Source organism: Nelusetta ayraudi, unplaced genomic scaffold (genome assembly GCF_046127955.1).
Source record: "Nelusetta ayraudi isolate G7.1 ecotype Tasmania unplaced genomic scaffold, CSIRO-AGI_Nayr_v1 ptg000078l, whole genome shotgun sequence".
Classification (NCBI taxonomy): domain Eukaryota; kingdom Metazoa; phylum Chordata; class Actinopteri; order Tetraodontiformes; family Monacanthidae; genus Nelusetta; species Nelusetta ayraudi.
Genome location: NW_027466128.1, coordinates 726594 through 752488, shown reverse-complemented (window position 1 = coordinate 752488; position 25895 = coordinate 726594). Strand labels below are relative to the sequence as shown.

The 25895-nt window shown below is 45.8% G+C and overlaps 1 protein-coding gene across 2 annotated transcripts in view; it reads right to left on the bottom strand.

The window, feature by feature from the left end:
- Positions 1 to 3156: 3156 nt before the first annotated feature.
- The window catches only part of rhobtb4 (Rho related BTB domain containing 4), a 41521-nt gene continuing 18782 nt past the window's right edge, over positions 3157 to 25895 (bottom strand). For both annotated transcript variants that reach the window (XM_076043882.1, XM_076043881.1), the window contains exons 2-11: positions 19010 to 19211; positions 18652 to 18755; positions 14983 to 15168; positions 13981 to 14800; positions 13155 to 13374; positions 12076 to 12194; positions 9266 to 9416; positions 8997 to 9085; positions 8785 to 8890; positions 3157 to 8399 (exon numbers count right to left, since the gene is read on the bottom strand). In XM_076043882.1, coding sequence (XP_075899997.1) covers positions 8221 to 8399; positions 8785 to 8890; positions 8997 to 9085; positions 9266 to 9416; positions 12076 to 12194; positions 13155 to 13374; positions 13981 to 14800; positions 14983 to 15168; positions 18652 to 18755; positions 19010 to 19201 — 2166 coding nt within the window. In that variant the 5' untranslated portion in view covers positions 19202 to 19211 and the 3' untranslated portion in view covers positions 3157 to 8220. The remainder of the gene's footprint in view (positions 8400 to 8784; positions 8891 to 8996; positions 9086 to 9265; positions 9417 to 12075; positions 12195 to 13154; positions 13375 to 13980; positions 14801 to 14982; positions 15169 to 18651; positions 18756 to 19009; positions 19212 to 25895) is intronic.

Here is a 25895-nt window from a genome sequence, read left to right as displayed (position 1 = left end):
GGAAAGAAAAGATTAATCTAGCATGTGGAACACATAAAAAGAAGAATGAAAAATGTGATGGTCTCAACATCTGAGAATGAGCTTTTTTTTCCTAGTTGTTGTCGCTGCTGTTTTTAAAGGTGTCACATGTTTCCAAGTATGTTCTGTGGGCTGTTTCCCAGATGACGACGGGAAATAAATCCCATGTACAGCAAGAAAATTCTATTTGCAAAGTCAACACAGTGAAATATAACAAGCGCTAACAAATGGTGGAGAGTAGGTGGTAAAATTAAGTAGTAAAAGTCCCAAGTGCAGAGGGAAAAAAACAGGGGCTTGGTGTGCATCTGCTTGACTGAATAAAAGTGATTACCATAAATCAAAACAAGGAGTGAGAAGCAGTCATAAAGTGTGGGTGCAGGCGTGCACCCAAGGTCAATACATGTGCATTTGTGGTCTGGAGAAACAACATTTGTCTTAGACAGGCTCGGATCAGGACAAATCAGGTCTGTTTTAAATTGTTTTTCGTTGACCCACTTAAAAAAAAAAAAAAAAAAGGTGTTCAAGGCTTGTGAATACTTCAGTTTGTGTGTGTGTGTGTGTTTGTGTGTGTGTGTGTGTGTGTGTGTGTGTGTGTCCTCTGGAACCTAAAAGCTACAAAGCTTTGAGAGGACATTCTTGTCTGATCGAGTTGCACGCAACCATTTCCTGCGACGCTTCAAGCAACAGGAAGATCAGTCCTAACACTTGAGTCGGCCCTCTTCACCCCATGGCCAATGTGCCATTCTAGCTGTAAGACAGTGTCGTGTCCTCGCCTATTCACATCTCCCCGTACCTGCTGCTGCTGCTCCTGCTCCTAAGGGAGCCGTGAAGATACAAGTGCCAGATGTGCTGACGTCATCTCATCTGTGACTCGCACGATCGCTTCTGCGTGAGGTAAAAGCCAGCGGTGGAACTTTAGGATCAAGAAGCTGACGCAGCGCTTAATGGTCTGTAATCAGTGCTCGAGCAGATGCTGGTGAGCGCACCCTGCCCAGATGCATTAAACTTCTCAGTTTGCTAATGAGAGACAAAGTGACGCATTTTAAGACTTTGTTGGGAAACATTGTGATTGCCCTTCTTGGAAAATGCAACAAGTCTATAAGGCTTGTGAACGGAGAAACCTTCCACCACCTTCCGCTGCAGTTGCCGCCTCTACTCGTAATTCCTCTAAAGTGAGTCGGTTACTATCATGTGCCACAACACCTACCATTGCCGTGGCAACACTCGGCGCCACCGCTGCCCCCTTTACGTCTCTGCGGCTTTGTGTGATCGTTCACCAGACTCACCCCAGTAGGAGTCCTGCCGCACGGCGTAACGGCCAAGATGATGCATGCGCACAAGGGGTCGTTCTCAGAGAGACTGTCGACGGAACACGTGTCTGCAAATTCAACACAGCCATACAGTGATTTCAGCTATTTAGGAAGTATTAAAGGTGTTGGCATTGGCAATGATGGACAAGAAGACATCTACAGCATTTCCTCAACTTCCACTGAATTCTCCTCCCAAGCATCCGTTCAAGAGAACAGTGATAGAAAAACTTCAAATAAAATAGCTAGTTTGGCCAAAATCAACAAGACATAAAAATACGCAAATGCCTTATTTGTCTTTCAGTGTTTGCTATTTAAAATGTCTTGGACAGATACGGCATGTGTAATTAGTGAAAGATGTCAGAACAGACTATTATAATTTATATTTTTCATCAGCGTAAAAATGTTTTCCATATAAGAGAAAACATATGTAGGAAAGAATTACACACGTACACATTGAAAAATGTTTTTACGTTCATTAAAAAAGAAAAAAGTCCCTTATTTTAACCATATAACATTGGATCTGGTCTGTACTTACAACAGACAGAGAAAGAAAAGAACCACAAGTCTCCTAGGGAACATATGAATGACATAGTCAAGTTAGCTGTGCAAAGCAGAGCAACATCATTCATAGGTTCCAGTACTAATTTATTTACTTATGACACTTTAAGACACTATACAGCTATGACAGTACTGCTGTAGTAGTCAATAACAGTGTCTGTAAAAATGTGGACTGTGAATTATTTGTTCATTGTTTCCTATTTAAATCTAAACTTTTTTGTACAATATAATTGAAGTTATTAACATTTGCATTAGCTGGTAAGGTAAACGGATGTTTATGTTCAATTGCTTTGGGACAGTTATTGAAAATGACTACAGGCACAGTCCCGTTTTTCACCAGTCGCCACTGACAACTGGCTGACAAACAGCAATGAACAAAAAGCATGCTCCAATAATGAAAAGTTATTCACTCAGTGTGGTTCCCATAACCAAACAAAACATTTCCAGTATCTTGTACCTTGTTTCAAAAGCACTAGGGCTCTCTCCATCAGCAACACCGGCTACTGGTTACCTGCTAATTAAACACAATTTCCTTCGGCAGAAGAGAAACCAACTTCCCTTCAGGCGGGAAGTTCACTAAAATAAAATATCAACTGAACAAAACAAGAAGCTCTCTAATTACCGTGATAAAGACCTGCTTTTAAGACGCTGCTCATCGTTCATTTTACAGTTATCACTTCCGGAGCTAAAGTTCAATTGGTGACAGACTTCCTGCCGTAAACCAAACCCATTTTATACGTTAGGTCATGTTAAGAGGAATCAGACATGCTGATGTCAGGGCAAAATTATAGTCCTCTACTTCACAAAAAAACATTATTGATATTGTCTCTCCACTAGGTGGCACGGCTGGACCACTCTTACATTGAGCAGGGTTAACGTGGAGGAAACAGCAGCAGGAGAGCGAGTGAGTGAGTGAGTGAACTATCCGAACTGCAGAAGCTGACCTTAAATTTACATAAACAATTTCATGTTGGTGAGCCCACTGAGATAATCCTCCTTCAGTACCCTAATGAACGTTCTGGGATTTCTTGGATTTTGTTGTATTAATCGGATGTCCCGTAGTGCAGTAAGTAGCACTGTGCACTAGGCTTCGTGTTCTGTTCGGTTCCAGCTAAATTGATGTAATCGGTATTTGTGTATTTGCCTTCAATTATTAATAAGTGCCAGTTTCATTGTTATGCACTAAATGCTTGAATGTGCCTCCATCTCTTTGAGTTAGAAATAACATATATCAGACGAGATAAGATGAACACAACAGAGGACACAACAATTCAAAAGATTAACAGTTTTAATAAAATCCATGTCCAACATCAAAATACTGAAATGGCAAAAAAAAAAAACGTTGTCTTTTTTTTTTTATTATTATTTTGTACAAATCACAGTGGTTCAAAAATATTACAAATTCTTACTTTGAAAAGGTTTTTTTTTTTTTTTTTTTTTTTTTGCAACAGCAGCAAAACATTCTGATTGTTGTATATTTTCTTGAAAGCCCTTGATATTTTGTGAGAGTGGTGTGCTTTTTTTAGCCTTGTATTGTAACAAATGTGACAACTTGAGAAGTAAATGTTTTAAATTTAATTCACGAGTCAATAGTAACTGAAGTGCATAACAATACTATGGGATCCACTTAACAGTTCGAGAATAGACAATGGGTTAATCACACCATGTCTGCTACCCCCACACCCAACTGTGCATACAACTTAGATACGATGTGGTGAGCAGTTTGTTAAATGGTTATTTTCAGATGGGAAAACGTTTCAACACTGTGTTGTACTTTGGATAACAACTATATTAATTAAAGCATAATATACTGTATATATAGTTGTCATAGCTAATATCAGCTTACCAGTAATTCACAGATGCTGTCAAACAACTTTGAAGACATTACCTTTGTGCATCATATAGTGACACAGCAGATTGCAGCTTAATAGTGGAAGCAATAGGGCATTCAATTGAATTTGAGAGAGAAAAACAGACCTTGAGGAAGTAATGTAATGCAATATTTCAGCTTTGATCAAGAAAATTGGTAAGTATAACAACTTAGCATACTTGTCAACAAAATGCTGTATTAGGCTACATAATAGAAAGTGCAGGCACCTGAAATAGTGCGGAAAACATTTTTTTTTTTTTAATGCTGGTTTGCTGGGTTTCTTGGTCATGTCATACAGATCCCTAACTTTAGCATGGATGGAACGTTCCACGCTCAACTTGTAAAGCTCAACTATGCATGTCTGATCAGTGTGTGTGGGGCGGAAATTTAAAAAAAAAAAATGGCCAAAATAGACAGTAACTTCGCCAGGATTCTGTACATCATGAAGAAAGCTGCCCTCTACTTTCAATTGGGTGCTCATGTATGTATTACTTGGCTTATTCAACTTTAGTTTGGAGCCCAGAAAGCTGCAGGTGCAATGCCGGTACTGAGCCATAAAGAGTGAAATTTCACTGAAGGCACAGGAGAGGAGACACCATATATACACATATATATATATATATGTATATACAGTATATAAAGAGTGCCGGGCTTGTTACAAACGAGAAAAAGCTCCATCCAAACGAAGCGGAAACGACTGGGGAGTGGGGGAAAGTGTGTGTACCTTTGGCCTGTAGGGGTCAGTGTAAATAAGATTTAGGGATTTAGGACTGTATAATAATAACATACAATACATAGTGCTTTCTACTAATTTTATATCATTTATATTATAATTTCAATTTAAGAAATTTACCCTGACCTTATATGCATAACAAGGGATCCTAGATAATATCTCCACCCCCCCCCAAAAAAAAACTTGTTTCAGGTCCAAAAACATGCGTCATGCTTTTACCAATCCCTCTGTCATTACATGCAGACTGAAGTCAAACATTGCACCTGGCAGTCAATCACCTTGGGCATTCTTCAAAACCATGTGCTTTAAAATGCCACATTTTTCATGTAAAACGTTATATTTTAAGTTTTACCCTTTAACCAGTGTCTCCTAAAAAATATCGGGAAGAAATGCCCGACTGATTGTAAAAACTAAGTAACAGCAAAAAAGGGGAGAGCAGCAAGACTGCACAACAGCAACACATCTCTGCATTAGTTTGTATTATTTTTAAGTGGTTTGTATAGTGATGCTACTTTAAGCTGTGCTGAACTACCGGCAATTTAGTAGAAAACTGTTGTGCATAAAGCCAAATAGCGAGATTTTTATCTTGCTACCGAGGGGTGTCAGCGCTGACTGAAACTTGAATCATTAACTTGAAAATTGTACGTGAGATGTGGGAAATAAAAAAGAAAAAAAAAAAAAAAAAAAAAGACCTGCTACAATCATCATGTTTAAAAACAATCTTACACAAGGAACAATTCATGCTAAGCACGAGAAGTTATATAGACAACGTAAAGACAAAAGTGCATTCCAACACCAAATGTCAAAAGTTAGGCCACCATGCAAAGGAAACCACCCAGAAGTGGTTGCACCCTCTCAGCACACAGGCCAGCCAGTGCTATTCCAACAAACTCATTTTTTCCTACAATTAGTGATTCGGAAGCTTCATCCAGGAACCAGCTTCAGTTTGGTCCTCGCGGCACAATCACCTTGTCAGTGGAGACTCTCTAAATATGGGTGACCGTAAGGGATCACACTGATCTGTGACAACAGTGACAAGATGCTGGAACTCACTGCCTGAAGATTCCCAACATCATTTGGCTGAAAATAAAAACAGCAGTGGTCTGAGTGATTCCGCACTGCCGTGTCTTGGATGGGCTCCTAAACCCGAAGCTTTATGAGAAAAATGGCCAACGTTGCACAAAGCAACACCATAATCCATTTTGCTATTAGTGTGACTCTAGCCATTTTATCCTGTCACCCATACAGAACCTGTCTGGAGGTGTAACATGAGGCCAGAGTAACATCTGGTATTTTGTCCATTTTTTAAGGCACAATAACCAAGAAAGGGAGGCCTTCAATGGGGGCTAAAAAGAGGTCATGGAAGTCAGCGGTACTGCCCCAACCACCTGCACTTTGGTGTCTGTTGTTAACACACAGGGCACATTTTAAATGTCCAATAGTGACTTCCGAACTCCGCATCATATGATGCTAAGACATGTTGCTTTCACTTTTACTCCACTTCCCCACTTTCCAGGTGAGCACTCAGCTCAGTTCTCACCTGGGTCTCACGAGATCCCATCCAACTTCTATTTCTGTGGCTGACAATGACTTTAGCACATTTCCCAACGGCGCGACAGACCACATGTTTCACACAATCCATCTGTCTCCCGCAGTTTCCCCGGGCCGAGCTGAGGGGCGCAATCCCACAAATAGAACAGTGTGCTTAAAAACGCACATACACACACACTGAAAACACCACAAAGTATTCTTTTCACATCCGGCCCTATAAAGCCCAAAGAAATTAGCACCTATAAAAAAGAGTTCACGCTTTTCTGTAGTTATGTACCAAGCCAGCAACACGCAAAACTGCAAATTCAATCCAAAGTAAGAACCTTTATCTAGTTTCTCAGGAAAGGAAAGAAAAAGAAAAAAAACAAAACAGACTTTACTATGTCAGATAAAGCTGACAAAAACATGAGAAGGTTGAAACCACTGAATATAATTTGCACAATTGTACACATTCTAAATCACTGACCTATCTTACCGACACGTAGACTGTCGACATTGAATACCATTGTCATGTCTCTACTCGTCCACTTAAGGTAAACGCTAGAAGAAGAAAAAATAATAATAATTGGACGTTCCAAAAGATCACGTGACGCTTGTCTATGTGTTCATGGGGACATTTTCTTACTGTGATGTAAGCACCATTTAAAAAAAGAAAGAAAAAAAAATCCAGCGAGGGTTCAGTTAGGGGTTGAGGGGTGGAAGGCAATGTCCTGACACCACAGACAGCAACCAACACCACAAGGTAGGATTCAATTATATCATGTGGCCTCCCACTGCTAGAAGTTGCTTTCTCTCTCTGCGCAGCTCACTTCCAGCCAATAGCGGACGTGGGCGATTAGAAGAAAGCTAGTGATCAAAGCAGCAGCTTTGGTATTCAGAAACACGCAGAAACTAATAGCTAGCTATTAATGCATACCTTCTACGTGTGAACGGACGAACCTAATACTTGAAACTAAAAGTTACGGAAATAAAACTCCTGCTAGTCATTGTGAAGGTAGTGCCGGGGCCCTGAGCAGTGCAGCCCCTAGTGGTGCAGGGGTGTAAAGGCAGGCTGGTTGAGACACTGACTCAACCTAGTGGTCATGGACGTCCGAGCAGATTCGTTTTTTTTTTTGTTTTTTTTTTAATACTGTATCCATTACTTCTCAGTGGCAGAGGTAATAAGTAAGGCTATCCCTCTTCACATCCGCCATTGCTATAGAGTGGTCACTTTGAATGTCTCTGAAGTGCAGTTTGGTGAGTCCAACTCATTTTGCTTTGCAAACATGTCCTGAACATGCCCTGTTCAGGATGTGGAAGCAGGACATGTGGGTAGGACCTAATCAACATCCGATCGAGCCTCTGAACATTCCAATTTTCTTTTTTTTAACAGTTGACCTCGTCCTCCTGTGCGAAGGAATTAGCTTCCCCAGCTTTTCAATGGCAATCAAGGCCCCTCCCTCTGCACAGGAGTTATTTGCACTCCGACGCCCATATTGATGCGGCCAGGAAGGTGCAAACATATACATACAGAAAAGGGTCAAATTATATCAAAATAATAATCGTTACACTGAAAGTGTCCGTTTCTGGGAATCCAGTGCTGGTTTCACAGGAGTGGATGTTCTGCACAGTTGTTTTGTGTGCGAGCTAACAGTCTGCGGAGAGGTGAAGGCAGAGAGGTCCCCAGCTTCCCCCGAGGAGGAGCCGCGTTGGTCGGCGTGGAGAAAAAAAAAAAAGTCATTAAGGTCAATGTGAAGAAAGGATACTGAGAGAAATAGAGAGCCCTTACTCCCAGTCCAATCACTCCAATGCTGGGGGCGCGGTGAGTGCTGGTCGAAGGGACGGAGCTCAGGCGTCGGTGGGTAGCGTTGAGGGTCACACTACGGACCCTCTGGGTCAAGGGCGTCGGGAAGCACTTTTCTTGGAGGCGCAAAACACTCACATCCACGCAGGAAGCCTTCAGTGAAGTTGACACTCATCACATGGGCTTTCCAAAAGTGAATCAACCCACAATTATAATCAGGCACATATGCGCCCCCGAAAACACAGACGACGTTCAGGCATAACAGCACTGAGAGTTCTTCCTCCACCAACGGAGGCGATTAAAGTTGACCTCCTCATAACGTGAACACGGGGGGGTATAGACGTCCCGGGTGGGACGACCAAGACGGGGATGAAGGAGCCGGCTGAGGCGGGTCCCTTTAGGAGACGTGGGGAGAAGAGGACGGGTGCCTCCAGAAACACCAGCCCCGTTTGGTGTGCTGCTTGCGCAGGATCTCCTCCTCACGCTCGCGCTCCTTCTGCGAGCGCAGGTAGCGGTCCTCCTCCTTCAGGAACCACACGGGGGGCCACCGCTGCTTCTCGAAATGCTTCTGGTTTTCTGCAGAGAAACATTTTTGTTTTAAAGGCAAAACCCAGGTTGTGTGAGCACGGCTGATAGTGGTTAGTCGTGCATTCTGAATTGACGGCACCATTAACAAGACTGTTTAGATATATTAGAAAGACTAGTCAAAATGTTGCATCTGGTAAAGTTTGATGAGAGTCAGCCCCGGAAGTCTTCTGAAATCGAACTGGAAACGGCAGTTGCCTTTAATGTCCCTAATGCAACACATAGTTTTTCTTGATTTAGGGGAAAATAACAGCCAGTTTGGTAAGCCTTTGTCTGCTGCAGTACCTTTTTAGCTCCTTGAAACAATAAAAAAAAAAAACAGTTCCTGTCAGAAGATTGCATTTGTATTTATAGTGAGGAATTTTACTGTCAGTACCTGGAGACATGGCCTTCATGTCTTTAGGAAACTTGCGGCAGATGCTGTTATAATTGGTGCAGATGTGATGGAGACACCAAGCTGAGAGCTGCTTGGCATTGTGGAACTGCAAAAGATTACAGTTGCTTTCAGAAACGAAGAACTCTGTTCCAGCCGTCAGCTGTGGAAACTAACGAATCGAGAGACAAAGAGCCACCTTCGAGAGGACATACCTGAGCCAGTTCTAGGTAAGCGAGCACCTGTCCATCAATGTCACCCCCTTTGACTGCCAACTGGAGAAGCTCGTCGACAGCGTGCTGCTCTAAAGGGTCACAGAGTGCAGACAGAACAGGATCAGCGCGACACCTTCAGTAAAGATGCGATAACACGCGGCAAAATGTTAGCATCCCAATAATGAACCTATTAAGAGAGCAGAAAACAAGTCTTCTGCAATCCCTTCCTTTTGCATAACACTTGTAAGGCCACAGAGTTGAGACTGTACCAGTGAGGGCGACAAGGCGTGGCAAACAAAGACGGTTGGCCAGAACAATGAGTTCCATGGGCTCCAAACCAGGACACGGCGTCAGCAGACCGCAGTACAGGAACTCCAGCACGCCGTGCATACATGCTGTACTGGTATTGGGAATGGGTACCTGGAAAAACACACACACACACACAAACAAACTTGAGGAATGAAGAGTATAAAAGCATCAAATAGATGAGTGTTCGACCCTAATAAAGACACAATTAAACTAAGGTCTTGCACGTATGGTATTTACAGATAACATGAACAGTCCAACGTGAAGGTACAAGGGCCGTGGCGTACGCCGCAATGTTTACGTTCTTTCACTGAAAGCGCCAGGTAAGTGGAATGAGCCACACGGCGATGAGAACAAGCACAAGGAACCCTGCTATGTTTTCCAGAGCCGAGCAGCAGAGGAAATGAGGTCCCACTTTGTCTAACATACAATGCACATACACTTTAAGCCTTTCAACAGTGACCTCAAACCCAACAGTAGCCAGGTAATGCAGAGGGCAGGTAAACGATGCTAAGAGCCCCAACGTGACCCCGCTGGCAAGCGTGTTTCCCGCTGAGCCGCTTTTCAACCTCCACCGCCATGACCAATTAAGAAAATGTCAGCTTGCCGAAGCGTTTCGTTAAGACCATAATGTCACAACACCGTCACCATGGAGCTCGAAGCCCCAGCTGGGGCCAGGAAGCACTAATGAGAGGAGGGCAGACAACTGTAACTGGCGGTCAGTCAGTCAGAGGTTGCTCCGTCTTAGGCGGGTGTATATTTGCTGGGGTTGAGAGTCCTGAGCAATGATTGTTTTAAAAGGAAGGGGGGGCTAACTAAAGAAACTAAAATGGGGAAGTGTGATCAGCGTTTCTGAATGTAACAGTAGCTAAATGTGTCCTTCGAACTCCAGCTGCACAGTTTGAGAAGTGAACTTTAAAAAAAAATATATATATATACATATAAAAAATTTACTATTTACTATTACTATTACTATTTCTAATTTTACATCTGATGGTTGATTCTGCACGCTGGACTGTTTCAAAACCCTCACTGTGAGGTTGCACTCCAGCTCTTGTTGAAAACCATTAAACATTATCCAGAGTGATCCCGCAAGCTCCAGGTTTTTATTGCTTTTGGCAGACCTCCAGTGATGTAATCTGATTTGTTGTGCTCTTTTTTTCTACACTTAAAACAACAGTTTCAAATCAAGTCTTGCTAAATTAGGTTGAGTGAACCTCAATACTGTGTAATACTATAAAATATGGTTTCAGAAAAGAATATAACTGATAGAAATGTTCTGATCTAAATTCACTTTGCCATGATGATTCACAGTACATTGCCAATTACGAGGGGACGGTGGCAGCAATGATGATATAATCAGATCAATGTCAAGCTCTATTTATGTGTTATTCACAACACAGGACAGAAATTGATCACCAAAAAAACAAAAATTGGCATAGATGATGTCCCGAAAGTGAATTGTGCGCAATAACATATGACAATGTCAGGTTTTAAACCACAATTGTTCTTAAATGTTTGCTGTCTATTTAGAAACCCAAGACTGTTTTGTTAAATCCAATATATTTAAATTCAACACCTCCTTCCTGAACTTGACAAGACCATCTGCATAGGTGTGGTCGTGTTATGAAGCCTCGCTCTGAAAAACCGTTCAGTTATCTCATCAAGTGACAACGCAACAGTTTTCCGTTCCAGCTTCTGCCAACACCGCTTCTCAAACTGGATTTCAAAATAAATTTTAAGCCAAAGGTTAAACAAAAACTTAAAGGAGTTCAAGTTAAAAATGTGTGCTTAAGTGGCTTTTGCAGACTCACTCTTTGCTTCTTTGGTTTGTAGAAAACATAGAGATGACTCAAGTCTCCCATAGCGCTGAATTGCTATGTCCACACAAATTCAACATAAATATTTTTTTATATACAAATGTATTTACACGTGGGGTGCTTGTCTTCGCAGCACCTGCCTTCGCTGCCATAAACAAATCTCGGCCGCTGAGAGTAACCATAGACAACGGCAGCCCACCAGTAGCAAACGTTGTGGTGCCCCCTCAGTGATGCTAATGTCCTGCTTTAACCGCCGTCCGCAGTAGCTGCTCTGGCTTTCTTTGCGCCCACTCACATGGTGCGTTCTGGAATTAAATCCAGGCTCCCCGTGAGGAGATACAAATGATTAAAAAGAAAATCTTGTTTTACTGCCACGCTCGCTTTCTTCTAACTTGCTTATCTGTGCCTCTTATTTTCTAAGATTTCTCTCAATCCTTTTCGAGGCACAGATCCTTTGGTAATGCAATACTGGCGACCTTGCTAGTAACCATACCCCCAGGAGTCTGTTTCTGCAACACAATCCGTGTCGCGACAACCTAGAGACGGTCAGAGCAATGAACTTGCTCGCTGGTTAGTTCAGGTCTGCCAGGACGGTGGAGCCCCAACGGAAAAGTCCCGCCAAAATAAATAACAGGGGGGAAAAAAAAGATACTCAGACATTCTTGTTTTACGATCCGAGTGATGCACAAGGTTAGCAAACATCAGATTGTAGATAAATGTGATAAGCTCACAGGCAACCCCAAAGCAATAAAAGCCTTGACAAACAACACTTACCGTTGACTCGCTAACGGATTATTTTATGAGACCTTGCTACGCTTTCTATTGTTTGCACATCCAGCAACTGTGCACAATTAGGTGCTGCACCTGCACAGCACCTGCATCCAACGGCAGATCAGAGTTTTGTTGTTGTTTTATTTTCATTTGCTCTCCCCTCATAAATCCAAACAACTGACCTCCTCAATGTAGCTCTCCATGAAAGAGCCGCGGAACATGGCGGCCATCCAGTTGCAGCTGGAGATGAGCAGAGGCTTGTGGGCCGGGAGGCAGCCGTCGTCCAGACGGAACACCACATCTGAAACCGGGGTGGGAAAAGAGCATTCATCTCGTGGAGTGCCACAGAAGCCCAAGCTACAGAGGGGGGAAAGACAGACGAGGAAGACGCCCAGACGTACGCGCACACACGCAGACAGAAGACACACACAGAGACATAGACACAGGTAGACAGACAGAGAGATAAATTGACAGATAGACAGGAACAGCTTTTGACAAAGAGTCAGGGGGAGGAGAGCGAACGTGGGGATAAATCCAGTGTTAACTCTGGACCGGAGTGTCGGTAAAGGAAGAGTTGACTGGAAGCATAGCAACATATGCTGTTAAAAGTTTTATATACTTTTAACTGTTAGCGTAGCAAAAAAGAGTCTCGTGTGACATGCAATTCTTTCGCTGCCACAATATCAGTTTCTCAGTTTTCTCATGATGTTGTGACAACAGAGAAAGGATGAAGAGAACCCGATGCGAGCCGAGCTTCTGTTCAGAGAGAACGTCTTTGTCACTCTATGACAAATCTTGTGAAATGCAAACGTGGCACATGAAACACACAAGGCACAGGAAGCACACGAGGGGAAAACACACAACAAGACGAGCACGCAGACAAGCACAGCGCTTCGAAGGGGACTTTGGGGAAATGATAAACAAGAACAAACAAAAAAAAAGTGCATTTTCACAGCAAAACGCACCAAAAAAAACATGCTTAAATGTACACATGGTGTACATTTTTAGAGATGCTGGTAAATTAGCACAGTGTTCTCTGACTTTCTCGCACATTCTCCTGATGGACTTTCACAAGCCTCTACTACTCCCACTCCCACATACACACTTACGCACCCCCAGGCACGCAAGGCACATGCGCGTGTGCACACACACATACACTGCCACAAACACCTTCTGATGCGTCCACGAGAAAACACGATGCCAATGTTAAATGCTAAATAGCTGCAAAATGGCACCAAATGTCGGGCACCGGCGTTTTTACCGGCAAAGGTCCCTTTATTGAGGCCCTCCTTGATGCGGTTTGCTCTGCGGACGTGGAAGGCCTTGGTGATCTCCTGGTTCATGAAGCTCTCCCTGTTGAGGACGTTGGCCACCATCATCCGCAGGTCAAACACCTCCAGCAGCTCCGCAATGGTGGCCACCTGCATCAGGTCGCCACGGCCCTCGTCAAGGCTGCCGGTGTACAAGTACTGGAGCACCGCCTGGAACCAGAGCAAACGCAGAGTTCACTCAAGGAGCTGGGAAACGACTATTATGATGTCCAAACTAAGGCAGCCGTTATGCTCGTTAGAATCTTTTAAAGTGAGGACAAGTGCAGTGCGACATCACTGGTTTCCAATTCAGATCCAATGCCAAGTAAAGGTTGCATCTTAGTGACCATACTGAAACTCAACACTGAAATATAAGACTTACAGTGTTTCCAAATAAAACAAATCTAAATCACAGTTTATCTTTCTTATTCTAAAAAAATATTTGAGAGTCCCTGGCATCATCTGCCACCTCACAAGAAGCAAAGAGGTAGTAATAAAATAAATTAAAATATAACAGGCTTTATATAGATGACTGAATTGATATGCTCGACTGAATGTTTCAGACGTGCTACTAAATAATTTGGCAAACAAACACATTCAATAGAGCCAAAGTGGGAGTGGTGTTGTGTCGGTCCTTTTCCAGCCGACTGTATCCGAAACACGTGAACGCCCAGATATCCTCCTAATCTCTGCTGCACAGCTAAAAAAACATCACCCATATCTGACTTTCCAAGCATTCTCTGGCGTTCATGCATGAAAGAGGCTTTTGTCCCTCACCTTAAATGGTTCCTCCTGTATGAGGGCATCCATGGCCACAACAGTCATTAGTCGTGGCCGACCGGTCACGGGATCGTCGACGTTCTCCAGACACACGCTCAGAAACCCCCTCCCCCACCCAGAAAGAGCCCGACCCGTCCCCAGCGCACCCAGGGAGTACAGGGCTCGAGACGGGAGGGCGTTGTCACTCTGGGAAGTCCTCAGAGAGCCCTGCTGGAGCAGCTGGGGTCGATTCAGGCCCCGCCCACCTCCATCCACGCCGTCCTTGTCAATGTCCAAGCTCTTGGTGCGCCCGGCTTGCTCCTTGGCTCCCCTCCGGCTCTGCTCGTCCTCCTCGCCGATCTCCTGGTTTTCCTTGCCCTCCTGCTCCCCACCTTGCAGCCCCGGACACGATCCCCCGAGCTCGAGGGTGAAGAGGTCGTAGAACTTGGAGCAGGAAGTGGCCAGGTAGACTTTGTGCGCAAAGACGCGGGTGGCGCCGCCCTGCAGCAGGAAGAGGACGTCGGCGCACAGCGGCTGGCAGAACAGGGAATCAGGGCCTTCGCCTTCGGTTGGAGGCGGGTCTGGGATGCCGACGATGGGGCGAGGCGGGCGGGGGGGCAGGAAGGGTGCCTGGAGGAGGGGCCTTTGGACCTTTTTCAAGTGGGACTTCCAGAATTGCAGGTGGCGACGGGAGATAAGGGCGGCCCGGATGGCATTGTCAAAGACGTCTTTGACTCCAAACTGGGCGACGATGCTGGTCTCGAAGTAGGGAATCCCAAGCTCCTTTGCCACCTCATGGCCTCTCTCAGGGGGGAGGATGTCTGTTGGCTTGATGGGTCTGCGGGGCAGGATGGGTAAATGTAAGCGAGGTCATCACAAGGAAAATGTAGGAAATGTAGATGATTGCTATCTGAGTGGAGCTTCAAAGTATATAGCAAACGAGTGATTTGCAGACGGGAGGAAATGTCTTATTTCAAAGTGATGATCTATCAGTCTATGTGTCGACGGCAGACGGCTCACTTGGCCAGGGGTCGCCGAGCGCGGTTCACTGCATCCAGGTCGGCGTAGCGCAGGTCCAGCTGGCAGCCAACCAGAATGATGGGCGTCCTGGGACAAAAGTGCTTGATCTCCGGGAACCACATGGTGCGGACATGGCGCAGGGAGTTGGGATTGGCCAGAGAGAAGCACAGCACCACTATATCGGACCTGCGAGGGGGGGGGGGATTAAAAGGGGGTCAAAAATATTGTTCATGTCGTAGTGTGTGTGATGTGCCAGTTTGCGCTATTTATCAAGGTGATTTGCTCCTCAAGCCTAGGTAGTACAAAATTAAGTATTACAGAAAAATGGTCATGATTATCAGTTGATAGTATTGTGACAATTAGTGAATCGCAAAATAAAAGCAGAAAAAACATTCGAAAAGTTGACGTTTCTTTACACATTAGCATTGTCTGTTGCTTTGCAAAGTGGGTCCCCGGCCAGATGCTAGTGCTGTTTAGGGGGCCATGGAGTGGAAACGTTTTGGAACCCCTGCATTAAGTAACACTGTGTCAGGATTGGATAAGTGTCATAAATGGACGTAGAGGGGACAGACAGCCTGTGACGCAAGCAAGGGCCCAGAAAAAAAAAAAAAAAAAAAAAAAGTGGAGGTCGGTGCCGGGTCGCCGAATTCTTTGTCAGCTGACGTTCAACATGTGTGATATATGCGTGTGGGAGGAGCTCAGAGGAGAAGAGTGGCGTGCAGGAGCGCAGTGGTCAGCGTCGACAAAGCCAGGAGGAGGGGGTCACAAGACGTGTGAGTGCGTGTGTGTGTGTCTGTCTGTCTGTCTGTCTGTGCGAGTCTGGGCCTCCAGGCTGGTGATCTGTTTGGCCCATCTCACTCCCTCTGTTACGTAAATCTCCCTAAGCCCTCCAAGGCTGCATGGACCACAAAGGGAAGGCTAAGAATAGATCAGAATACACACACACACAAATTCATTTCCTCCACCAATGCGCTTGGGCAAGCTGCGCAGCTACACTCGCGGCTGTGCGCTGGTGCTGAAGCGTGTGCGCGCCACGCTGCGCATCCGTGTCTCGGTAATGACAAATCTGTGTCTCTGTGTTGAGCGTTACGGGTCATTTGGTAACAGGACAACACTGACACAGCAAGAATCGTCAGCTCCTTAGCGACGCGCCGCTTTAAAAGCCAAGCAACCGGGCAAGCGGCGACGAACCTGGCACCCGTTTTCAATTAGCATTAGTTTCATTCACCCTGCTGTGTTAATTATTATCATGAGGGAGCAGATATTTCATGTAATCCTGTCCTGACCCCCTGACAGCTGGCGGAATTCACCTGACGCCGTGCAGCACTTAACTCCATCCTGAGCACACGAGAAGCAGCACGGCTGTAGCCGTTCTTTTCCTATTTTGCATTTCCACGCTTAACTATCTTTTCGGCTCGATCGTCCTCCGTCCAACTTCGTTCATTCGAATTAAGTTAGATAAAGAAGAACAAAAAATCAACCTGTTGAGAAATATCCTACTACCTGAACACAGACTGAAAAGATAAAGGGGAAGAGAGCGACCGCAGAGCAGCTTTGTGGGTTTGGATGCATGCAGGGTTTCACAAAGGCAAACAAGCAGAAATAAATCGAGAGATTTCGTAGAAAGGACAATTTGTCAGAGTAAAAACAGGCCCTATTGTTCGTCTTTGCGCTCGCCAATCTCTCCCTTGTAAAGCTCCTTCTCCACAGGACGCGATTTTCACTGTATTACATCACAGCTCACACACTTACACACGCGCGCGCACACGTACACAAGGCAGGAATTCTAATTAGCACTTTGTCAAAGGATCATTACCAAAGCTGAAGTCGGTTTAAGGCGGCGTTACGTGTGCTGTACGTGCCTTTTCCCTCATAGCTTCCGCGCCATAAACCTTGCAAAGATATTTGGGTCAGGATACCTTTTGTGATAAGATTAGACTGAACCAGCCTAACCTGGGACCGAGGGGAAACACTCTGCAGAAAACATCTCGACAAATGGCTTTTAGCATGTCAAAGGCTATCATATCATCGGTATCTGCTCGCTGCACACTGAAGTCGTGCAGCGAGCAGGGGAACATCCATTTGTGCCGGTTCCACCTGTAGGTATATCTGCACGACCCACATACTGCACTTAGGTTGACTCTGCACTCTCGACTGTTTACAATGTTGCAGAGTTGGAACAAGGCAGATTATGCAACATGAAGAAAGTCGTCTTGGCAGACTACAGTGAGATAGTCCAGTGCACCGCTATGAATGATTTACCACCTGCAACTTAAAAAAAATGAATAAACAATAATAATAATAATAAAAACTAGACGGCATATAATGACCAGCGTGCCTGCGTGCGTGCATATCCAGGCTACAAAGGTCGTCAGTCGCTGGATTACATAAGAGGAGACAAACACACAAACACACAAACACACATGCACACGCTAGCCAACAAAGCGCAAGTGGCCTGGATGATCACATTTCCTTTTGCAATAAAGATGTGAATAGACGTGCTGCAGGCATATCACCCTGAAATCACACAGCACCACTGTGACACTCCTCATTTGTCAACACATTGTCAGCATTCTAATGGCCGGTAACCTGCTACTGGAAGTGCCTTTTGATGCATTGCCATCCAGCGCAGTGTGGCTCCCCTGATTGGTAAATGAATTTATGCCGACTGGAAAAAAGAAGGAGTCAAGTCAAGGGCGGCTCAGGTTAAGTTTGGCTTAACCTATTTTTTTTCCCCAGGCTGAGATTGTTTTTTTTTTTTTGGAGCACAGTGCTCCACCTCTAGCTGGGCATGTGACGGATTGGGGATTGTCTGACAGTGTGAGGTTTTGAGTTTTGATATCAACAGAGGAACGGGAGTGCGCGGGAGGCCAACCGGGTTTCAAGGGCAAAAAGGGGGCTAATGTCACACGTTGAGTAAGAGTGGTTGGAGGGAGGTGAAGTCACCTGAGGTGGAGTCGAGGAAAGGAGAAGGGAGGAGAGGACAGGTGGGAGGTGGGAGGGGGGGAGGGGAGGAGGTGGAAAAGGAGGAGGAGGAGGAGGAGGGACTGATGCCCTCGTCTGCGGACACCAGGGAGGCAGAAAACAGCTGAGCTGGCGCTGTGTCTCTGTCAGCTGACAGCAGGCTGACATAGCAAACAGGACGTGGAGACAGACATGCTAATACACACAAACACACACACACACACACACACACACACACACACACACACACACACACACACACACACACACAAAACACTCTGTCATGCTTCTGACTTTTCGATATGAACGAGATAAGTGCTAAGTCCAATTGTGAACCGTAATGACAACACTTGTGAAGACTGCGATGGACGGAGAGTCTCTGACGTGGAGCAGAATGGATCAATGCGCAGACTTCACACTGTGGGTTGACATTGCGCGTGGCACTTGTGCTTTACTCTCAGCGGCTCCGTGCTGTCACATTAAACATAACCGGTATTTGATGATTATTATTATTTTTTTTTTTTGTCCAGCATTGCTCCATTGCTAACAAACAGGAGGTAAGGCTAAAAATAAATGACCGAAACAGGAAGGATGGAACAGCGTGTGATGCCGTATGTGTGCGGCGAGACGGAGTGACGGATCAGTTCTCGACGTGTCTGCGCGCGCGTGTGTGTGTGTGCGCGTGTGCGTCTTATGTGTGCCCACCTGCCATAGGCGAATCTTCTGTCCTTGTGATGATCGCCAAAAGTGTCCCACAGCCGCAGGGACACGCTGACCTCATCCACGACGTCACGCGATCTCTCTAACACCTGCAACACAGACACATCCTCATTAAAAAAAAAAAAAGAAAAAAAAGGCCCTATTTATTTTTTTCTTGAATTGAAACAAAAAAAAAGATATAAAATGTTGCACTTTTAATGTTTAAAGACTGATGCCAAAAATGCATATTTTAACACATTACGCAGGTGTTTAAATAAAAATCAGCGCCGTGCTCAGAAGAACAACTAAGTTTGTCTTTTTTTTCCCTCTCCTTTGTGTGTGTGTGTTTGTGTGTGTCACCCACCTCCTGGCAAACGCGGTACTGGTCGATGGCCCAGACGGTTGGCACGTGGGTGGCCAGCAGCTGATACTGTGTGAGGGTGGCATTGCAGGCCCGGGCGCAGATCAGCCTGGTTTTGCCTACTGCGTTATCCCCGACCACCACACACTTGATAGTTTCCACATTGGGACGTTCATAGTCCGTGTCTATATCCATGGAGAGGGCCCTGGTAGAGAACAGAGGCACAGGTTAATTCGACATTCCGAAGGAGAGAAAAATAAAACTTTTTTTTTTCCGAAGAAAGGAAAATAAGCTGCGTTTTCGACCGTTCAGTGCGACTGGCGACAGGCGTCAAACCGCGTGGCCTGGGAGGAGAGGCAGTGCTTTGTTTCGTGCTCTAAGCCCCCGTGGCTGCGCTGACCAGCGCGCACGGACGGGCTGCTGCCAAACTCCTCGGCGGGAACACACGGTCCGCAGGCAGAGGACGGCCGAGTTATTTCTGTAACAGCGCGCCGAGAGTGGCGGACAAAAAAAGAGACTTCCCTTGAGCTCGCCGTCCTTCCCTTCCCCTGAGTGTCTCCTTTTTTTTTTTATCCCCCTCCCCCCCACTGCATCTCCCTGTTAAGCAGAGGCGGGATGTAACCAAGTACAAATACTTTGTTGCTGAGATTAAATACATTTGTCAGGTGTCTATACTTCCCGTGAGCATTTCTTTTTCACACAATTTCTTACTTTTAATCCCTACATTTGTAAAGAAATATCTGTGCTATCTACTCCTTGCATTGAAAAAACGCTGTATTACTCAAAAGTGAAGTAATACAGTTAATATTTCTAATAGTTCTTGCTTGAAGAGGAGCTATTTGAACTCTGCCGTTGTGTAGTTCAAAATAAAAGTAAGTGATATTTAGGGAGACCATTTCATCATTTCATTCAATGTTTCATTATTTGCCAAAAAATAAAGTCAAGTCCATTTCAGAACCTGTTACTTTCTTTCTTTAAGTAAAGGAGTTGAATCGGTCCGTTTAATTTTACCGCAGTGTTTTCATACACGAGTAGTCGTGCTTTTACTTAAGTAGACAATGTGATTACTTTTGCAAAACCTCTGCCGGTAAGCCGTGTGTAAAAACGACGCGCCGGGTCACACAGCTGTGCAGGATGAAGAAACCAGAGGTGAACGTAGTCTCATGGTTGGTTGACAACCTTTCAGATTAAAACCACGAGGAGCACGAGGCCGAGGAAGTTACGTGCGCATGAGCCGCCGGCGACTTCCTCTTTTCAAAATGACAGACGGCGTGCTTGCAGGGCCTCTGACAATCGCGGTCACCTGCTTCAGGAGGCTTCCGACGAGTCGAAACGCTGCGACGGTGCATCTTTTTTTCCCACGTTTCCTGGAAGATTGCACGCCGTTGCATAACCTGGCCTGCTCCTGCGCGCAAGCTAAAACCAGTAAGCTAATCAGTTGTTCATCCATCCCTGCAAGTTGTTCAAAGACCGCCCCCCCACCCACCCCCCTTCCAAGGCCCCATAAATAGAGCGTCTGAAACATTCATAAAGGCCTTCGCTTGTTATTCCATTGACGTGGATGCCGGCACAACACTTTAGTCAGGCGCTGAAAGACACCGGCGGCTAAAAGCGGTAGCTATTCATCGCATAGCGCGCTATTCAGCCGTGACCCCCTCTGTCTCCGCGCTCACGCAAGCACACTTCCCATCTATTCGCCAAACCACCAGCTGCTGTAAAGCGTATTTATCCTCCAGCCAGACCCCATAGATTTCTCCTGTTGACTGCAAGTACACGTTGGACGGTCCAAGTACAAGATCCCTGTTTGAGTCGGAGGCGGGAAGTAACAGAGTACAAATACTTTGTTACTGTTCTCGAGTAGATTTGTCAGGTATCTGTACTTAACTTTTTCATTTCTTTTTCTGAAATGTTTTACTCCCTACATTTGTACACAAATGTCTCAGTACGTTTTCAGTACGGAGAAAAATACAAATGCGGACAATAGCAGCGGTTATTGTTTTTTAAAAGTGTTAACATCCAATAATGGCTCATTGGTCATAACTATTACTGATTCCAGTTTGGTTCTGCTCGAGGTGAAAAAGAAAAATATATATAGTACTGAAAGTAACAATGCTGTTCAAAATGATCCAGATGCTCTTCTAGACCTCTGGTCAGTTCAGTCCAGACTATTCTGTCACAACCTTTTAACTTTTGCAAAGTTATTAACAAATGGATTGTTTCCTCAATGGCAAAATAACATTTTAACTTTATTTTACCTGTACTTTTCTTATTTTAATTTGAGTAAATTAATTGGATCAGTATTTTTACGAAAATATTTTTTTACACAAGTATCTTCTATCTAACCTTCACTTAAGAACAGAACGTGAATACCTTGGTCACCTCTGGTTTGTGTTTATGCAAATCCCCAAAAAAGTTGTCAAATTGGAGTTTCCTAATGGCTTGCATGGAACAGACTGAACTGTGCCCTTCTTTGTAATAAATAATCCCTCGCCACATGTGCAGCTGCAGGCTGGGTTTGCAGAAACTATAATAAAAAATAAAAAAAAAAGGGTCGGCCAGTGCAGCTGCAAAAGCAGAAGTCTCATCGCTGCGGTTTTCCGAAAATTTATACAAATATAAATGGCCACAGGCTTGCAAGCTGTTCGTCAGGAGCCATAAACGTGTTGAGGATGTGAGCGGCTCGAGATGCAATCCAAGCGACAGATGACGGGGCCAGACAAAGCCGTGAAATGTTAAGTCCCAGCGTTCCCAGTGCAGCAGTAGATCAGCAAAGGGATTATCAGAGTCTCAAAGAGTAATAACAGAGATGTCAGTCCAGCCCTGCGTTAGATTCAGTCATGTCGTGCCACTAGGATCAAAAAAGGGGGATGGAGCAGCAGCAGCAGCAGCAGCATCAGCAGCAGCAGCAGCAGCAGCAGCAGCAGCAGCACCTCTCCTGCACGTGACTCGGCAGAGGAAGAGGCGAGCGACGGAAAGCTGAAGATGCTCAGCTGAGTGACCGGTGGAGGAGTCAGAGTGTCAGAGAGCATGTGACGCTGAGCTTAAGGTGGAATCACGGCCAGTGATGTAACCAGGGGGCAGCGCTGGTGGAAGGTTTCTCAGGGGGATCAGCAGAAGTTTTCTGGTCGGGCTCCCAATTTGGTCATGTTTCCATCGACACGAGGGCCCCACGACGTAGAGAGACTCCTTTTTTTTTTTTTTTTTTACACACACGAGGGGGGGAGGAAGAAGTGAACCGCAACGTTTTGCTCCCGAAAAGGTCTCCACCTTGGGCAGCAGCTGAAACTTTTCAATGGAGCAGTTAAAAAACAACACCTGTGCACACACGGAGCAAACTGCCTCAGTCACATGCAAGTGCACTTCACTCACACACACACACACAAGGACTTCTCCCACGTTCGAGATGGGTCTTTGAACTAGTTCCTCTGAGCAGAAGCAGGAGAGACTGCGAGGCCGGAGCGAGCGCCGCGGCTCAGACGAGCGGAAAGAGAAGCTGCACAGCTCGGGTTTCATTTTGTTTCGTTGGCTTTTTTTTTTTTTTTTTTCTTTCAGCCCGCGACCTATAGTGCACCGTGCGTTCAGTCAGACTCCCAGCCTCCTGGCTTACAAGGGTGGAATGTCGCGGTTTGAGTCAGCATGCGTACGTGCGTGCCCGCGCGTCTCACGCTCGACGCGGGATGGACCAGACAGGCGCTGAGGTTCATGTATAATTTGGACGATTCTGCATCTCAGGATCCTTCCTGAGCTTCAAACTGCAGCTTCCCCGCTGCCTTATTACGGAATTCCGACTAAAATCCTTTCACTTTATCCTTCCGCCCGCCCCGGCGGCTTCGGTTCCCAGCTGTGCACCACCGGACCAGACGTTCTGACCCGCCGATAACCCCCCCCCACCACCCACTACCCTTCCTCACCCCACCCTACCCTAACCCTGACCCACGCCAACTGTTCTTCCCCACCCTCTTTCATTCCAATCGGCTGTTTTATCAGCGGCGACAAGAAAAAAAAAATTCTGGATACCAATCAAGTAGCAGCATTAAGCGTCCAGCCCTCTCACCCCGCCGGTTTGTTTCTCCCTCTCCCTCCCTCTCTCTGTCTGTCTCTCTGTTATGTAACACCTTCCCTACCATCCATCCACTGGCAACAGGCGCCCGTCCCAAAAATAAATAAATTAATAAATAAGTGAAAGCCTCCACCCCTCCCGCCCCCCACAGCCCCATCTGCTTCTGTTCCGCGCTCCTCCTTGAGGCCGGCGTCCAGCCCGAATGACCCCAAAAAAGACCACCCGCTTTGGACGCGGGCCGACACTCGCGCAGCGACACCGCGGGGGTTTGCACATCATCGCACGTCGCCGTAGTAAAACAAAAAAAAAAAAAACATTGTGTGTAATTGTTGGAACCGGTGATGTGCACTTGTATCTGCGACCTCATTCTTTTTTTTTAATCGAAAGCTGGCTCCGCCCCATCATCAGGTGTGTGTGTGTGTGTGTGTGTGTGTGTGTGTGTGTGCACGGTGTGGGTGTTTGACAGTGACTGCCACAGGCTCAGCTGGCACAGACCCGTTACATAACCTGGTCTGCGGCCTCTGTTTGGCTCCCCGGATGGCTGACAGCAGAAGTCAGACTCCGAACCAACACACACGCACGCGCACACACACACACACACACACACACACACACACACACACACACACACACACACACACACGCCTGCGCGCGCGCGCACGCACACACGTCGGGACGTTCTAGCCTCGCCCACTGCAGATGGCGCTGGTGTTAGCGCGCAGCCCCCGTGGCAGGCGGCGACGTGCGCGCTGTCTGCCCCGATGAATGAGAGCGGAGGGGGTGGGGGTGGGTGGAGGGTGTGGTGGTGGTGGTGGTGGGAGGGGGTCTTCGGGGGCAGCGTGTCTGTCTGCCCGCCCGCCCGCCTGCCTGCTGGAGAAAGAGCTCCCTCGTCTGCAGTAATGCTCTGTTAACACGGGAAGGCTTCTCCTGATGCCCTCATTTCTCTCGTACCGCCGCCTCCCTCTCTTCCTCTTCCTCCTCTTCCTCCTCCTCCTCCTTTCCTGTCCCGAGTTTCCACCACCTCCCTCCCTCCCTCCCTCCCCCCCTCCCTCTGCGTCTATCTCTGTTGCTGTCTTTGTCCTGATCCCACACCACGCCCTAATACTTTCCGGTATCTCTAATGCAGATTAGCTTTCAGTTGATGATCTCCCGGTTTGTCAATCACTTTCCTCGCATCCCCGGTCACACCTTCGTCTTATCGAGGATCTTTCCAACGCAATGAACAATGAGCTTTCCGTTGTTGTTGCTTTGTTGTTGATGATCACAATCCACCAAGCTCACTAGCCTGTGAGATGATGTTTTGATTGTGCCGGATATTTATGCCTCGCAAATATAACTGCCTTGAATTTTCCTTGAACACTTTTCTCCAGAACTCAAAGGCAGGTGGATTACTGGGAAGTACGAAGTCTCGCAGACGTAACATTAGAGCCTCCAGTCTGATTCACTTTTAACCGACCCACATTTTTAGGATGCAAATACAAGCAGTGTAGTACCCAGTGCTACTAATACCAGTTTAATTATAATAGGACAAACTTTCCCGATTAAAGACAGCTCTGAAGCAGTGTTTGAACGGGTGTTTTCACCATATCAAACCACACATCTGGTTCATTTGGGATAACCGGCTTTGGAGTGACATTGGTCCAGAAATAGGACTTTTTTTTTTGTTTGTTTTCTTATTTGTCTCCTGGTTGAAATATCTCGGATAGTGCTTGTAGAAGTACAACATTCCATCAGGTCAGTGAAAACCAGTCACGCAGTCATACAAGTGTAAAAATACACCATGCAACAGAAAGAGAGTGACCCAATTATGTTTCAAAGCTTCACAGGTGGAGATCTGGATTAGGTTTGCCGAGGACAACATATTCCTGCCAAATATGTTGGTGAAATCGCAGGGATTGAAACAGAATTCTCAAACCTTAATTTCTGTGGCTTGCAACCAATGAATGTGCAAAAAATAAAAACCTTTAGGCTACTTTGTGATGCCGGCCGACGTTTCCATGTGGGTCTCTCAGTACAGCCCTGCAGGTTATCTCTAGGCTGTTGACACAGTCCAAGCGTCGGGCACGGAGCCTGACCGAGACAATGAGCGGCTCTGTTCCACAATTATGTGACAATAAAAGCATCAACTGCCCCCATGCCCGACTATTTAACAGGAACTTAAACCTAAAATAGCATCAACTGGGGCTTAGACATTGGTTCGCGGAGGGGGGAAACGGCAATAACGCGACACACAATAGTAGTTTAATAGCATAATACTAATGCTGGGCAATTTTCCCTGCAAAATGGCCATTCACACTTACAAGGGGGCCATAAAAAGATGCGATCCACGGAGGGACACACTGACCGACTGACATTAACATTTTGCGGTACTTAAACATGGAAAATGACTTGATGTGTTTCAAACGAGGGTAGAGAGCCTTCAACAACCTGACAGCTACCTGCGTAATACAACCCCAGCGGTGACGTCAGAGCCAAAGGATCAGCATTTCAGTGTGTGTCTGAGTGTGTTGGTCCGTGAACAGTTTTTGTTTGTTTGTGTATTTGTTGTCTTTGTTTCTCTGCTTGTTTTTCAGTGGCCCTAACCACCGTCTTCTTCCGCGCTCGCTGCTCCGGGATGCAGCCGCAGCTTCACCCACTCTCATCAATGAAACGCGCCTCGTGTGCTCCCTCTCCTCCTCGCAGCCATTCATAAACACCTGGCCCATTCAGAATTTTTTTTTTTTTTTTTTTTTTTTCCTGAAAATGATTTTTTTTTTTTTTCAAAAAAAAAAGAAAAAGATTTTTTTGAAAAAAGAATTCAAAAAAAGAAAGTGTCATTTTAACCGCAAC